We start from the raw sequence: 14,486 nt of genomic DNA, 5'->3' as shown, positions 1-14,486 counted from the left end.
TCGGCTAAAGATGACAAGAGTACTGAGATGGGCTGGTATCGATCGAGCAACAACTAATCCTGACTTTTAGCGTCGATATCGATGCAGTTAAGATCACATTGCGGCGTTATGCAGGTAGCTGCAGAGTAGGCTGCATGTTGAAGAGAAGCAGTGGCTCGAGCATTGCCATACGTCGGGCGCCGTAGAAGCTGTTGTCGGATTGAATTATAGTGGGCGTGTTCCAGCTGCATTCTTGAGTCGGTACGCTATACGAGTTCTAGTGTCGTAACGGGTTGATGCGAAGCACCGCCAGCAAGATGTGCCAGCAGCTGGTGGACCTGATTCATCGAAGATCACAAGTGTGGCGCAGAGAAGACGTGGCGGCCAACCTTTAGGTGCAGTTTGATTCCGGTCTGGTATACAATGCTCGGCATATGATTCCAACTGTCGCCATGGGTGTCCATTGATCGAGAGTAAATTGTGACGCCGACGCAGCAAAGTCCGTGTCAATGGCGACGCGCGACGAGCCTTCGCGTGCAGAACGTCCACGATGAAATGCGCTGCATAAGATTCAAAGATCTTACATTGTCCGCGTGCCACTACATTGTCAAACAAATGAGAAGTGAGAATGATCAAAGGCATGGCATTGTCGGGGAGCCGTAAGGCGACAACAGTGCGACTTTCGTGCAGCTCGCATGCATTTTGATTATGCCGAGGATGAGTTGAGGCGATCGCTGGTCCATTGCGAGGCGGACGCATTGACGACAGCCATGCATGTGTATTGGGATTTTCAATCCAGCAAGTTGACAGCCCACTAGTGGTTCGGCGATTCGGAAAGGCAATGGTGGGATCTCGAACTTGTAGCTATCCTCTTGAGGAAGACAATGCCTGTCCAGCAATTGTGAGCAAGGCACGGCGGGCGACAACGTCGTTTGCGAAATGAGGCCTCAAGATTTGGACAATATCCATGATCACATACAGCGTGCAGCTGCCTCGCGTTGAGTTCAAGCATGGCGTGATGTATATTGCTGTCGACGAGCCGCGTTGAAATTGATGCTAAAAGCTGCAGCGGGCGTTCAGTGGCCGTCGATATGGGTGGCCACTGGAAAGACCCGAACGTTGTTACTGAATGCGGCATCAATTAGATGGCAGAAGGGCAGCAAGTCCAGTGTCCAATTCGGACGCCGAGGCAACGCCATGTCGTACTGTATGGTAGCCCGCCGCCCGCAGAGTGTCGAACGAGAATGTTCCGATAGCTTTGTCGCATTTTCAGCCACGATGCACAGCGGACACAGCTCAGAAGATCGTGGGGTCATCGTTTGGCAGTGCAAAGGCAGGCTCCAGCGATTGTCTGAAATGTGACTGTGTCGCGCACGACATTTGCCGTTGTTCAGTGCCCTCATAATTCGTGCAGGATTCAGCTTTGAAGTGCAGTCAAAGGTTTCTTCAAGTTGCGCCCTGCAAGAGCGCACTTCGATCGTGCCGAGTGCGTCAAGTGATGTATGAACAGAGGTCCTGGCCGGGCGGCCAAACATATGCACAGCAGTAGTGGTGGCAAACGCCGGCGCGGCAAGACTGCAGGCTTTGATGGCTGCGGTGAAGGCGACATATGGTTTAGCTGATCTGTAACAGCCAGAGAAGAGGAAGCCTGGCGTCGGCAGAAATCGTGTCAAGACATTTGCTTTCGAGAAGATCGTTATAGCGTCGATGCTCCGGGTTTGCAGCAGCAGTCGATGTGTCGCTCAACGTCCAGAAACTGAGGCAATGCGTTAAGTTTGTTGAGGAAAGGCAACCCGCTGTGACCCTGAAAACATGATTGGCGGAGCGAGTGTGTCGTGGTCTCCAAGTTTTGGTCGAGAACAAGAGTCTTGAGGTTCCAATTGTTAAATGGCGGTGGCTCAAAACATTTAGATACACGATTGAGCAGCTGGATGGGCAGTAGACTTGCTGCTCAACACTGAGAAGCCACGGAGTTCTGCGCAGTCGTCTCAGCTGGGCAGGTTGTAGGAGGCGGCACCTGCGGAATGACAATGTGCGCGATGATTCTGGCCATCAGATCAGTGTCGAAGTTGCGTAGGGGAGCTGTGCGTTGTGGGTACGACAGCAACAGCAGAGGGGTAGTGCTGAGCTATATGTCTGTTGCTTCGTACAGGACGGTGGACAGGTCTGGGCGCTCGTGCTTATAGCGGCATCCGCATGCAGCAATATCCGGGCTCTTCGAGCTTGAGGAGCAACATTGACCCGTGGAGTGAGGTCGCGCGTGCAGGTTGATGTCTCGAAAACCTATCCATTTTGGGGCGTTCCAAGATGATGGCTTTCTGGTTCTAACAACTTGTAAGCTTGCTGTAAGCTGGCGGTCGATTGTCGCAGTTACGCTCGGGCAGAGTTTTGATGTTCAGTCATTGGCGTGTATGGTGGACAACGAAGGCATTCAGCTGTAGCGCACTTGTGACGCGACGCGTTCGACGCGACAGTAGGTCGATGCCCACAGGAAATATGATATTCCAAGGCCGGGTTTGTTCGAAGAGTTTTACCGTCAGGGGCTTCCAGTTGAGAGGTTCAGTGAAGGGTGGAGGCTGTAAGCCAGGAGCAGATGTGTCGGACAACATGGCTGTCGGAGTAAATCAGCCGAAAGATCATTGCGCAGGTAATTTTCGAGTATTAACAGATAGTGAGCGTGGCATGCGTTGATATCGATCGCAAGGACAGCGCGTCGCGTCGCGTCGAATCGTGTTGCGTGTTGTGACTTTCAATTTTGGCTGGCTGAAATTGTCTTGTAGCGAAGCGCGCTGAGATGGTTGCGACAAGCGTTGACACGGCAAACTTTAGCTAGCTGCAGCAGTCGAATGTGAAGTGAAGCTCAAAACGTCCAAAAGCTGGGGCGTACATTAGCGCGCGAACCCTGCAGCTGAATTGTGTCAATGCGCTCTCGACCTTCGCAACACTATTCACGCAGGCGCATTTTGCTCGACCGACAACTTTGCATAAGTTCTGTTGATGTGATTTCGCTGTAGTGCACTTGCGCCGCTTTAGGTGCGGACTCCCGCACGTTCCGACGAGCATCACTGTTCACTGAGAAAGGGAAAGGAAGCAATATACGGCCGAGATCAAAGGCACATTTTCATTCTTCTACGATTCTAACCGCTGTGCAATGATGACGGTGGAGGAGAGCCAATCAATAACACTGAAAGAGCACACAGCCCAACGCCGACAATGAGTGCCGATCAGCAACCTCGACGACCCCTCAATAAGTGCCCGCCCATGAAAGCGAGGTGCTCAGCACTCAGTCAGTGCCAGAGTATGACACCGAGGAGCACTGATAAGCACTCAGTCAGTGCCAGAGTATGACACCGAGGAGCACTGATAAGCACTCAGTCAGTGCCAGAGTATGACACCGAGGAGCACTGAGGAGCACTCATTCAGTGCCAGTATATGACACTGAGGAGCACTCAAATTTGTAACACCGACGAGCACTCAATCAGTGCCAATTGATGACACCGACGAGCACTCGGTCAGTGCCGACATCACCGAGAGCTTTTGGCACACTCTCTCGCAGTGACCGCCTGGCGGGAGACTTCGACTTGTGCAGAAACCAACAGGTACTTACTCAGCGCGTGACAGCATCACGAGAGCGCAGCGTGTGAGTATGTCACCGCGCGCCAATTGTGGCGCTCAACGCTGGGGTCTCAAGTGGAAAGTATCGAGCTGCGTGGCCGTTATTTCAATAAAGAAGCCGAGAATATGCAGGACCTCCGTCAGCAGGTCATACCAATCTGACGGAATGGTTTCCCCAAGTTCTTGCGTAACTTCGTATTGCAGAAAGTCCAGTAGCTCGAGATATATCATGCGTCGGTCAAATGGGTCTGATATACCGGTGCCGTAGGTCGCCGTAGTCGCTATGTCGTAGAAAACGGCGGCCAGCGAATCCGTCGACGGCTCACTCGACGGTGAAGACGGCTCAGGCTCAGGCTCAGGCTCAGGCTCAGGCTCAGGCTCAGGCTCAGGCTCAGGCTCAGGCTCAGGCTCAGGCTCCGCTGCCAGTGACGGCTCAGGCTCCGCTGCCAGTGACGGCTCAGGCTCCGCGGACGACCGCTCAGACGACGCTGATGACTCCTCAGGTGACGCTGATCGGGACGGCGGTTGCGTGTATGGCAGCAGTGGCGGAGCCCACTGCGACCGGCCTGACGGAGTGATGTAGTACGGCCATTCACTGTCCGGCTCGAATACCATTTGCCAGCCTCGAGGGAGTGTCGTGGGGAAGGACTGGGGATCCGGAAGGCATTCGCAGCCTTCCTGTTGACACTCTGAGCAGGCGTCAGCATTATCATTAAAAAAAACATGGCAGAGACAGCTCCACGCAGCGATGACAAAAAGCCATTTGTGCTGCTGCTGCAGTTGTTGCTGGATTTGTCGATGTCAAGGTGCGAACGTGCGAGAAGTCATTCGTTTGCTCAAGTTGGTGGCTGGGGGACAAAGCTTAGCATTGCTGCCTGGGGCGTTTCTCTTCAACGACAGTTTGAAAGATCACGAAATCTGAGAAGCGCCACTCAAACGGTCGATCGTTGTACATGCAGACAGCCGTCCTCAATTCTGGGGAGCATCAATCAAACGGTCGATCGCTGTACATGCAGACAGCCTGTTTCTTTTGCAAACACCCGATTTCTCCATCCACCTATCCATCTGCGTCTCCTATTCTTCACCATCAGCGCTTTCATCACCCTGTAATTAGAATATCACCAGTTGTCATGTTCACGGAGAAGAGAACCAAAGGAACTGTCATTGATTGATTGATTTATAGCTCTGGTAGGTACGCAGTTCTCGAAGGACAGTACGAGAGTCGATGATGAAGCGCCGTCTTCTCGCGCCAATGTCGGCAGGGGGAGCGCAGTATTTACAGCCGTTCCAACCCGCGCCACTGTCGCTGAGAAGAGTACGGTCTTGGCTGTGTCCATCGACCCACCTCAAAACCCCTTGCGACACGAATGGGACGCATTCGTGCCTCCACACCTGGACTCGCCTCTGACGCGGCCGATTCTGCATCACTGATCGGGCCAGTTCGAGAGGGAGCCTGGGCCTGCGCTCTCCGCTCACGCGATGCAAACTCTTCCGCCGTCCGAGGAGCCAGACTGCCTTGAGGCAAGACGTCGTGCTGGAGAAGAGCGCCCCCGGTCTGCGCCCTCCGCTCACGCGATGCGAACTCGTCCGCCGTCCGAGGAGCCAGTCTACCGCGAGGCAAGATGTCGCGTTGGAGAGAACCGCTCTCTATTTGTCGGCCCTGGGGCGGTGCTACCTGCAGCGACGATGGTGACTGCGCCTCCCACTGAGTCGAGCCCCATGGAGCGATGTAGTACTGCCGACTCGTGATCGAATCGACAGCCATTTGCCATCCTCGAGGTAGCATTGGAGCCCCTGACTGAGCATTTGCTGCGGAAGCGCGCTCTTCTGCATCGGCGCTCTCAGTGGGAAGGCATTGGCAGCCGCATTCTTGACACTGTGAGCAGGAGTCAGCATTATCATTATTATAGACGCATGTCAGTGACAGCTGTGAACAGCGATGACACGAAGCCATTGTTGCCGCTGCTTTTGCGGTTGTCGACATGCGGTTGTAAGAAGTCGATCCTGTGTTGAACTTGAAGTTGAAGTGAGTTGACGTGAGGGGTCGCTGGGCGGGAAGGCTTGGCGTTGGTGCCTCGGGCAGCAAGGACGAGGTGTCCGTTGTTTGTCTTCGATGAGAAAGCGCTAGAGACGCAAAGCACCGCTGGCAGAGGCTTCAAGAGTGCGAGAGGCCTTAAAGGTCTAAACAATTTGTTCCAGCTCGCTCCCAGAGAAGTGTCAACCCAGTGGCAGAGTGGCGGAGCTCCTGACAGAAGAGGTTGAAAAGGCGTATGACTAGCAGGTGTTGATTGACCACAGGAATCGAGCCATATTTACAATGTATCAATTGACACAGACTCGCGGAACTGTCAGCGACATGCAGCCTAGTCCTGCTGGGTACCTCGGACTTGTTGAGCATTGGGAGAGATCGTGGCATGTGCGGCTTCAAGAGCAGTCTGGATACTACTGTGTCTGACTCCTGAACCCACTTCAAAATGTAAACAACGACGAATGAGATGCTTGCAAGTACATTAACCTCTCCTTTCCCCGGCGCGCTTGACTTCTGACTTCCCACTTTGCATACCCTTCTCTCTTTGCCTGAAGGAGTCGGCGCTGTTACCAAGGGACTTGGGAGGATGAGCGCTGAGCGTCAGCGAGAGTAGCTCGGCTACGATGCTGTCGAGCTCGTGCGGCTTGCTACGCGCTACATCCTTCCAACATCCTTGACCCTCCTCATCCCTGCACTCTGAACCTCTCCTCAACATTAGGCCACCACGTTCCCCTACCCAATCCCTTCTCATACCTTGGTTGCTCCACATACTTTTGCGTCGTAAACGGACTGACCTCACTCAAATTCCCCACCCTTCCCAACAAAACCTCCAAGTGCCTGTACGCCGCCGAGGGCTGATACTCAGGAACCTCATGTCCGGACAGCACAACAGCCACAAACGTCAAACCTCTCTCCGTGACATACCCTCCCATGACTCCGGACCCCGCAATCGTGCCGTTCACATAATCGTCGCCATACGGAACATAGAACGGGTCAATGGGCGGCTTCGAGAAACCTTGTTGTCCATTCCACGTCAAGTTGTTCAACGTGAGCAAAGTCCCATTAGCAATGAGCACCATATCCAAATCTCCATGCCCAACAATGACATTGTTCGTCTTTTCGATGACCTTCTGCAGAGGACCTCCTTGAATACCAGAAGGCGGACTCGTGTCGCCATTGTCCCCAACGAACACATCCTTATCGGTGCAGATCTGCCAGTTCACATTCTCTGGCGCGTGAATGACTTGCTTGACATCGGTGCGATTGAAGTAAGGTTGCGTGAAGCCGACTGGGAAGTACGTGTCCGAGTATGGGAACCCGAGAACATCCCAAAGTAGAGGGCAGATTTGACCGACTTGGTAGATGTCGAAGCAGGGGTTGATCTCGAAGATGGCTTCAAAGATGGGGTCGAAAACTTGACAGTCGTCCAAGGTGTAATTATTCGTGTAGTTGACGCCCGGTGGGTTGTCGAATGTGCGCTTTGGTGGGAACTGCAGTCCGTTCTCGATGTATTCGTTGTACCCGCAGGCCTGCGTTCTGTTCTCAAGGAAAGCGGTAAACGTCTCGTTGAATGGAAAGTCGGGATAGTGGGCTTTGACAAAAGGTAAGGCTGCGACTTCCGAGGAGACCTGTGGTTGAATGCTGGGGTCGTAGATCATCATACCGGCGACATCGAAGTATTTTGTGCAATTCTGCTCGATCATGGCGGCGGAGATGTAAGGGCAGTACATTCCTGACAGGTGGTGGTTAGCCAGCAACAACACTCTGCAGTCTGAGGCAGCGACACTCACCAGCATACGATTCTCCCGTGACGTAAACCTTACGATCATGAAGCTCAAACAAATCGATAAAGTTCTTCCAGAAAGGTAGGAATTGAGCTGCGACATCCTCCTCATTGGTCGCATTCGGAGTACCCTGTGAGAAGCCCGTACCAACGGGCTGTTCAATGAATACCATATTCGTCAAGTTGCTCCAAGCCCAAGTATTCGGCACAGGAAGGTATGTGCCAGGCTGCCAGATCGCAGGTCCATTCTCATGGAAGAAGCCATCAAGACTGCTACAGCCAGGTCCTATCCACCATCATCAGCACCCACAAGTCGCAGGAAACGACGGAGATCGCCCTCACCTCCATTCAACCAAATGGTAATCTCATCCTTCGCATCTGGATTCGTACTCGGCACAAACCAGAAGAATAACTCTTTCGACTCATCGATCGGCAACAGTCCCGAATAGCTCTCTCCGATATCAAAATAGACCTCAGGCAAAGCCGACCCGTTGACCCAGTATGGCTGCGTCTTGTTGTTCAAAAACTGTTTCTCATTCGGAAAAGAGGGCTGTTGTTGCAGATCTTGTCGCTTCGCTAGTCGATTGAGACCCCGCTTCTCCAGCATGCTCTGCCGAGCGGCGAGGCCAGCCTCCACAACCGCTGCAGTGTAGCCAAGCAATAAGATCAAGCTTGAGAGCGCCATGGTGGCTTGGTGAAAAGGCTTGGACGAGAAGCTTGGCTTCACAGATGAATGTTTGCGGGTTTTATGGCTTCACTGTTTTTTCTGGAGCCGACTTGCCGACTGTTGGCGGTCAGAGCGTGTCATCGGCCCAGCCGTCGTCATTGTCAGGTACAGGGCCCAAACAGGCAGGTAGTATGGACGTGGTGCCGATTGACGAAGCGTTAGTGGAGCAGAACGCGTCGACATCGTATATGACGTTGGAGCGATGATCGCGGCATTTTGAGTTTCTTCTGCCAGTTGGTCGCGCTTGCGACGGTTGTGCAGTGTCAAGCTTGCGGTGTTGTGGTGCAGCATCACATTGGAGCCAGCCAGGCAGCGACAAAGTTGACATGGATGACCCGTGCACGTTCGGATGCAACGGAAGTTCTTAACGAGCTGCATCTATGTGCGCAAAATATGTTGTACATTTTTTCCAACCTCTCTGATAACGCCGCCCGTTGGTATCTCTACGAGGCAAACAAACGCTAGACACATGCGAATAGAACAAGCCCCGTCATGACTTTTGCTGGCTTTTCTTCGCCAGTAGATTCAAAGCTGAGCCAGCCAGGATGAATGACTTTTGGTCAGGCGAGAAAGTGTGCTTGACAGGCACCTTGAACGTCTCTCCGGAATCCTTCTTTTTCACAATCAGGTTGACCTTGTTGTCGCCTCCCTGGAGCATGTCGTACAGTCCTTCGGTTGCGACCTCGTCGCATCCCGCCATTTTATCATAATCGGCCTCGTTCTCGAAAGTGAGGGGAATCACACCCTGTTTCTTCAGATTTGTCTCGTGAATGCGCGCGAAGGATTTAGTAAGAATGATGCGAGCGCCGAGGAAACGAGGCTGGAGGGCAGCGTGTTCACGGGCAGATCCTTCGCCATAATTGTGCTCAGCAACAACGAGCCACGGTTGGCCTTGTGCTTTCCATTTCTTGCCAAGTTCGGGAATGGTGTGCTTCGACCCATCGACATCAGCGACTTGGTTGACCTCTCCAGTCTCTGCGTTGACTGCGCCAATGAGCGTATTCTCGGAGATATTGGTGAGGTGACCCTTGTACTTCAACCACGGACCTGCGGCAGAGATTGTATCTGTCGTGCACTGTCCCTTGACCTTGACCAGCACCTTCAGACCAGACAGTTCGCCTGTCGGGAATGGCTCGAATGGCTCAAGCAACTCAAGACGGCTCGAGTTCGGGTCGACTGCAATGGACACGTTAGGGTTGGGCACGGGCTCTGTGGGGCGGAACATGGGGTTTCCTGCGGCGAAGCCAAGAGATGGCAGCTCAGTACCCTTGGGTGGTTCAAAGCGGAACTCTTCACCGGAAGGTGTTTTGAGGCTGTCAGTCATTGGATTGAAGTCCGTCCTACCGGCATAAGACATGGCAGTCACGAGATCGGGGGATGCGAGGAAGTTCATAGTCTTGCGGTTGCCATCGTTTCGTGCAGGGAAGTTGCGGTTGTAAGAAGTGAAGATAGCGTTGTCCTCGCCTTTCTGCACACCATCTGTTCGCGACCACATACCAATGCAGGCTATTCATTGTCAGTCACAGCCATTGTAACGTGGGAAGAGAATACTCACGACCGCAAGCGTTGGCAAGCACAAGGCCGCCACCTTCCTGAAGTGTCTCAAGCGTGCCGTCACGCTCGAGTGTAGCACGGATCTGCTCACTTCCAGGAGAGATGAAGAAGTCGGCCTTTGGCTTGAGACCAGCAGCAGTAGCCTGCTGCACGAGCGATTCTGCCCTAGTCATGTCTGCGTACGAGCTGTTTGTGCAGCTGCCAATGAGTCCTGCGCCGAAAGTGTCTGGCCACTTGTTCATTTTGACAGCTTCCTTGAACTTGGACAGCGGTGTCGAGAGATCTGGGGTGAATGGTCCATTGATATGAGGCTCCAGCTCAGACAAGTTAATCGTTACCACTTCATCGTATTCGCAGTCCGAATCAGCGACCAGGAGATTGTGGGCACCTGGCGAAGCAGCGATTGCATTCGCCTGCTCAGCGATCGAGCCACGATGTGTGGCTTGCAGATACGGCCCATGCGAAGTGGGTGTGTAAGGGAAGATGGAAGTGGTTGCGCCCACCTCAGCGCCCATGTTGCCTGTCAAGTGTCAGCATTGGTCCGCATCCCACATGCGGTCCTCACATACATATTGTTGCCATTCCGGTGCATGAAAGCGACTCCACTCCGGGACCAAAGTATTCTGTGATATATCCAGTTCCACCTCGTACTGTCAGCTTGCCGGCAAGTGCGAGAATGACATCCTTCGGTGATGCCCATCCGCTCAGTTTGCCCTCTAGGCGAACACCACGAATCTTTGGAGCCTTCAACTCCCAAGGTGCGTCGACCAGCGCGTCCACAGCATCAGCACCACCCACACCAATGGCAATGGCTCCCAGACCTCCTGCGTTTGGCGTGTGGCTGTCTGTCCCCAGCATCATCAAACCCGGCGCGGAGTAGTTCTCCAGGACAGTCTGGTGGATGATACCGGCTCCCGGTGGCCAAAACTCAATCCCATATCGCTTTCCTGCACTTTCTAGAAAGTCGTACACCTCCTTGTTGCCCTTGATGCTGTTCGGCACGTCGATGTCTGCTCCCTTCTCGCCCACAATCATGTGGTCACAGTGGATGCTCGCTGGCACGGCAGTTGTCGGCATGCCACAGCTCATGAACTGTAGCAAGGCCATTTGCGCGCTGGCGTCCTGCATGGCCACGCGATCGGGCTTGAGCTTGAGCGTGGCCTTGCTGCGAATATCGGTGCCATTGTTCGTGCCTTGGAGCAGCGATTCCTCGGCATTGTCGAGGTGAGAGAAGAGGATTTTCTCGGCAAGCGTGAGCTGGCGGTTGGGCAACAGGCGGCGGACCTCGTGCAGGCGTTTGAGGAGTTTGGAGTAGGGAGGCGTTCGCGACTCGACCGAAGAGGCGGCAGGCGTGCTCGAGGCATTGCTGGCGATTGCGAGGGTCCGCGAGAGGACTTGCTGCCGGATTGCCGTGGGCAAACTCAGCAGATGCGCCCGCGTGGCTGCAGGTCTTCGTGCTGCCAACATGTTGCTTGTCAATGGCAATCACAACACACGTTCGCAGAGACACAATATCTAGCGCTGGTATAAATTCCACTGGCCGACCTCGGAATTCTTATTCTGTGCTCTCCCATTGGCACGGTCTCCAGTCCGGTCCCACAAAAAAGTCAAGCCGAGCTTTCTTCACATGCGTCAACCGCAGACATCTGTACTCGCTGTCCAGATACATCATACCCTCAGACTTGAGACTGTATAACTGCTGACAATGGCCACTTATATCGTTGAGCATCTCGACCCCGAGCTGGAGGACTGGCAGGCTCTCGAGTACAACGCCATCTCCGAGGAAAGCCAAAACTCGGGAAACAAATTCCTACTCTCAGGACTGACACCAGAGTTCGACAAGTTTGAGAAGCTCGTCATACCCAAATCTGAGCGCACAGAGCGCACAGTCGAGTCCATCTATCCATCGCTGGAAGCTCGTCAGAAAGTTTGCTTGCTTGACCCCAAAGCAGAGAAGGATCTGAGTCCAAAGGATGGACCACTCTTCGATGCATTTCTCTTCGGCGGCATTCTTGGCGACGACCCTCCGAGAGACCGCACTGGTGACCTACGGAAATTGGGATTCCCCGGGCGTCGATTAGGGCCTGAGCAGATGACGACCGATACTGCTGTGCGGACTACTCGAATCGTTGTGCAGGAGGGCAGTAAGCTCTGTCGAAATTCTTCACGGGATGACATTGCGCTGACTATGCTACCAGAGAAACTCAGCGAGATTGAGTACATTGATCGTCCTGAAATCCCCATCACAGACGAGAATGGCAAGATCAAGGCCAATGAGACGATCGAAATGCCGTTCAAATATGTCAAGAGTGGCGATGGCAAGCCAATCATACCCAAAGGCATGCTGGAGCTGCTCGCCAACGATGCCGAGAAAGACATCCTTGACTTGTTGTGAACTGCCACTTCCGCGACTTTCTAAGTTGATGGCTCGCGTCATGTCAGCAGGCCATGCGCTGGTCAGCACAAACAAGACCACCGTGTATGAGCTTCATGCTTCACTCATCGGGAGAGACGGATCACAAGCTGCATTCGCTTTCACATGTAGGCTATTGGCATGTGCTCCCTCAGCTGAAAAAGCATGGACTATGTAGGTGATTGGTTGTTCACTTCCCTCGGTGGTAATGCACAGTCTTGTACGGCTTTCTTCCTTCTGTGTCAGAACAGCAATACCCGTCATACAACCAAGACTAGAGGCGCATCTTTGACATTTATCAAGAATCAGCGCAACATGGAGCACCTCAATGCGCAATTGCTCTCCATGAGCTACAGTTCTATGCCCATGACACCTTCGTCGAAGCAAGAGAAGCCAGGGCCACGAGCATTGCGGACATCGACACGAGATCATGATCATGCTGTGGAGCCACAGACCCCGAGTCCGCATGCTCAGCGCACATTGAACGTTCTTACGCTCTTCACAAAGTCATGGGCCGTGCAGAAGACTCCTTCCAGCAAGTTTTGCAGTCAGCCTTCCACTGCCTCCTCCTCGAGGCTCACAATCAGTCAACCACTTCAAAATTCTGACATGAGCAGCATGAAGACATTCCCAAATGCCAACGCGACCAACTTCTCTGCCCCTCTTGGTCTGTCTTCTCCGAAGCAGCAGCACGTCGCCAAAAAGTATGCCAAAGAAAGGATCCTCACCAACCCGAAAGCGCTGGACCGCTTCTTCGACTACCTCTCGCTGGATGATCTGCTCACGTGCCAACGAGTGTGCAAAAGCTGGAGTCATACCATAAGATTTTCTCGAGAATGGAAAGAGCGGCTGTATCTCGCACCTGCAGCAGGCAGCCACGGCCAGCAAGCGGCAAAACTGAACCCCTTCCTCACCACGATCAGCAGCACGATATCTGAACTTCACCAGATTTATGACAACCTTCCATGCGACACAATGACTCCACTACTTCAGGAAGACCACAACATCGTATTCGCCTGGAAAGGCCGCTACTACCGCCCACAGACCTTCTTCAGTCGCTCTTCCAATCCGGCGCTGTCGTCTGTCTCGTCAGCAGATAATTTCTCCGCCCCCTACATCGAGTGGCAGCTTCGCGAATTGTTGCGGTACGAGATATGCTCGCTGAACAATTCCACGCTCTTTCCTGGACCCGGGTCGAGTCTTTGGAAAATGTATCTTTGCCAACCTCCACCAATCGAGATCCACATCACCGTTTGGGAAATGGATAACGCGTACGAAGACGACAGCCGACTACCCAGAGCGTCGGACGCAGGCCACATCACAGAACGTTTCGTACTCAAAGCATGGTCGATTCGCGAGATCTTCGAACGAATGGACGAAGCGAGGGACGAGGAAAGGAAGGCGCAGAGACCAAGCCACGAAGAGCAGACGCCAAAGCGAAAGATGAGGAGGTTTCGGCATCTCTTTACCAACGACGAGTCCCAGCTATCGCCCCCAGTAGCACCAGCATTCTCCACCTCTTTCCACAACACCTCGCAACGTCATCTCCCTCCAACACCGACACACTCACCACTCCGTCCAAGAGTCGCGAAGACACACGCTGCTCCAGAGACTCCTCCAGATCTCCCAACCCCAAAGTTCCCCAAAGCCGCCTCGTCGTCAGCTACCAGCACTTATAGCAAGCCGGCATCCATCTCTTCACTCGCTTCCAACGCCAGTATCGCTCGAGAGAAAGTCCAGCAAGTGCTTCGAAACAACGCTTCGACCATGACAGTGGGTCTGGGCGGATACGTGGAGCCTCTTGCTTCTACAAAAGGATGAAAAGTCGAGTGAGCATGAGAACGGGATCGAAACGTGAATGAACGAGGGCGAGGATTCGGCGAGGATCGAGTATGGAAAGGTTCAGATGTGAATGGAGGCGCGGCGAGGCAGTGAAAGTGGCTCCAGAGGAATTGACATTTAGATGCAATGGCGACTGCGAATGACTGCAATTGGGGCGACAGAAATCCATGATCTAAACTGCATGTATGATAGTCGAGTGAAGTTTTGTGATGACTTACCGACACCTCTTTTCTTTTTGGCCGCATATCAATTTCCAGCCAATATCGATTTGACAGTGGCAGCATGTGAGGCGGGGATAAGGCGATTCATTGATCTCGTTAAAACATTTGTTCGTACACGACATGAACTGTGCGTGCGCTAATCTCTCTTGCGCCGTCAATATAGTTTCTCCCCGAACAATTCGACTCAGCACATCCCAGTCAACCCATAACAAAGTCGCCGGACTCCTCACTGAGCATTTCCCTCGTCCGTTGACTCTTGGTCCTTGCGCGAACGTCTTCCAGGCTCCTGAAATGCAGAGTCTCTGCCGTCTCGTGATCATCCA

At 53.3% G+C, this 14,486-nt stretch overlaps 4 protein-coding genes across 4 annotated transcripts; 2 read left to right on the top strand and 2 right to left on the bottom strand.

Annotated features, from left to right (window-relative positions):
- Positions 1-6,306: 6,306 nt before the first annotated feature.
- Positions 6,307-8,091, bottom strand: CKM354_000761200 (uncharacterized protein; the record flags this gene model as incomplete). Its single annotated transcript, XM_044802966.1, has 3 exons — positions 6,307-7,355; positions 7,414-7,692; positions 7,749-8,091. 3 exons carry the CDS (start codon positions 8,089-8,091, stop codon positions 6,307-6,309), a joined length of 1,671 nt encoding a protein of 556 aa, XP_044658901.1.
- Positions 8,092-8,623: 532 nt separating this feature from the next.
- On the bottom strand, positions 8,624-11,154 carry CKM354_000761100 (aconitate hydratase ACO2; the record flags this gene model as incomplete). The annotated part of the gene is made up of 3 exons (XM_044802965.1): positions 8,624-9,639; positions 9,689-10,207; positions 10,257-11,154. 3 exons carry the CDS (start codon positions 11,152-11,154, stop codon positions 8,624-8,626), a joined length of 2,433 nt encoding a protein of 810 aa, XP_044658900.1.
- Positions 11,155-11,392: 238 nt separating this feature from the next.
- On the top strand, positions 11,393-12,082 carry CKM354_000761000 (protein-arginine N-methyltransferase SFM1; the record flags this gene model as incomplete). The annotated part of the gene is made up of 2 exons (XM_044802964.1): positions 11,393-11,831; positions 11,886-12,082. The coding sequence occupies 2 exons, from the start codon at positions 11,393-11,395 to the stop codon at positions 12,080-12,082; spliced, it is 636 nt and encodes a 211-aa protein (XP_044658899.1).
- A 333-nt stretch (positions 12,083-12,415) lies between these two features.
- CKM354_000760900 (uncharacterized protein) lies at positions 12,416-13,921 on the top strand (the record flags this gene model as incomplete). Its single annotated transcript, XM_044802963.1, has 1 exon — positions 12,416-13,921. The coding sequence occupies one exon, from the start codon at positions 12,416-12,418 to the stop codon at positions 13,919-13,921; it is 1,506 nt and encodes a 501-aa protein (XP_044658898.1).
- Between the last annotated feature and the right edge of the window lie 565 nt (positions 13,922-14,486).

The sequence above is a fragment of the Cercospora kikuchii genome (genome assembly GCF_019650295.1).
Source record: "Cercospora kikuchii DNA, contig_00004, whole genome shotgun sequence".
Taxonomy (NCBI): Eukaryota; Fungi; Ascomycota; class Dothideomycetes; order Mycosphaerellales; family Mycosphaerellaceae; genus Cercospora; species Cercospora kikuchii.
The sequence above is the reverse complement of the archived record's forward strand: the minus strand, read 5'-3'. Positions and strand labels throughout refer to the sequence as shown.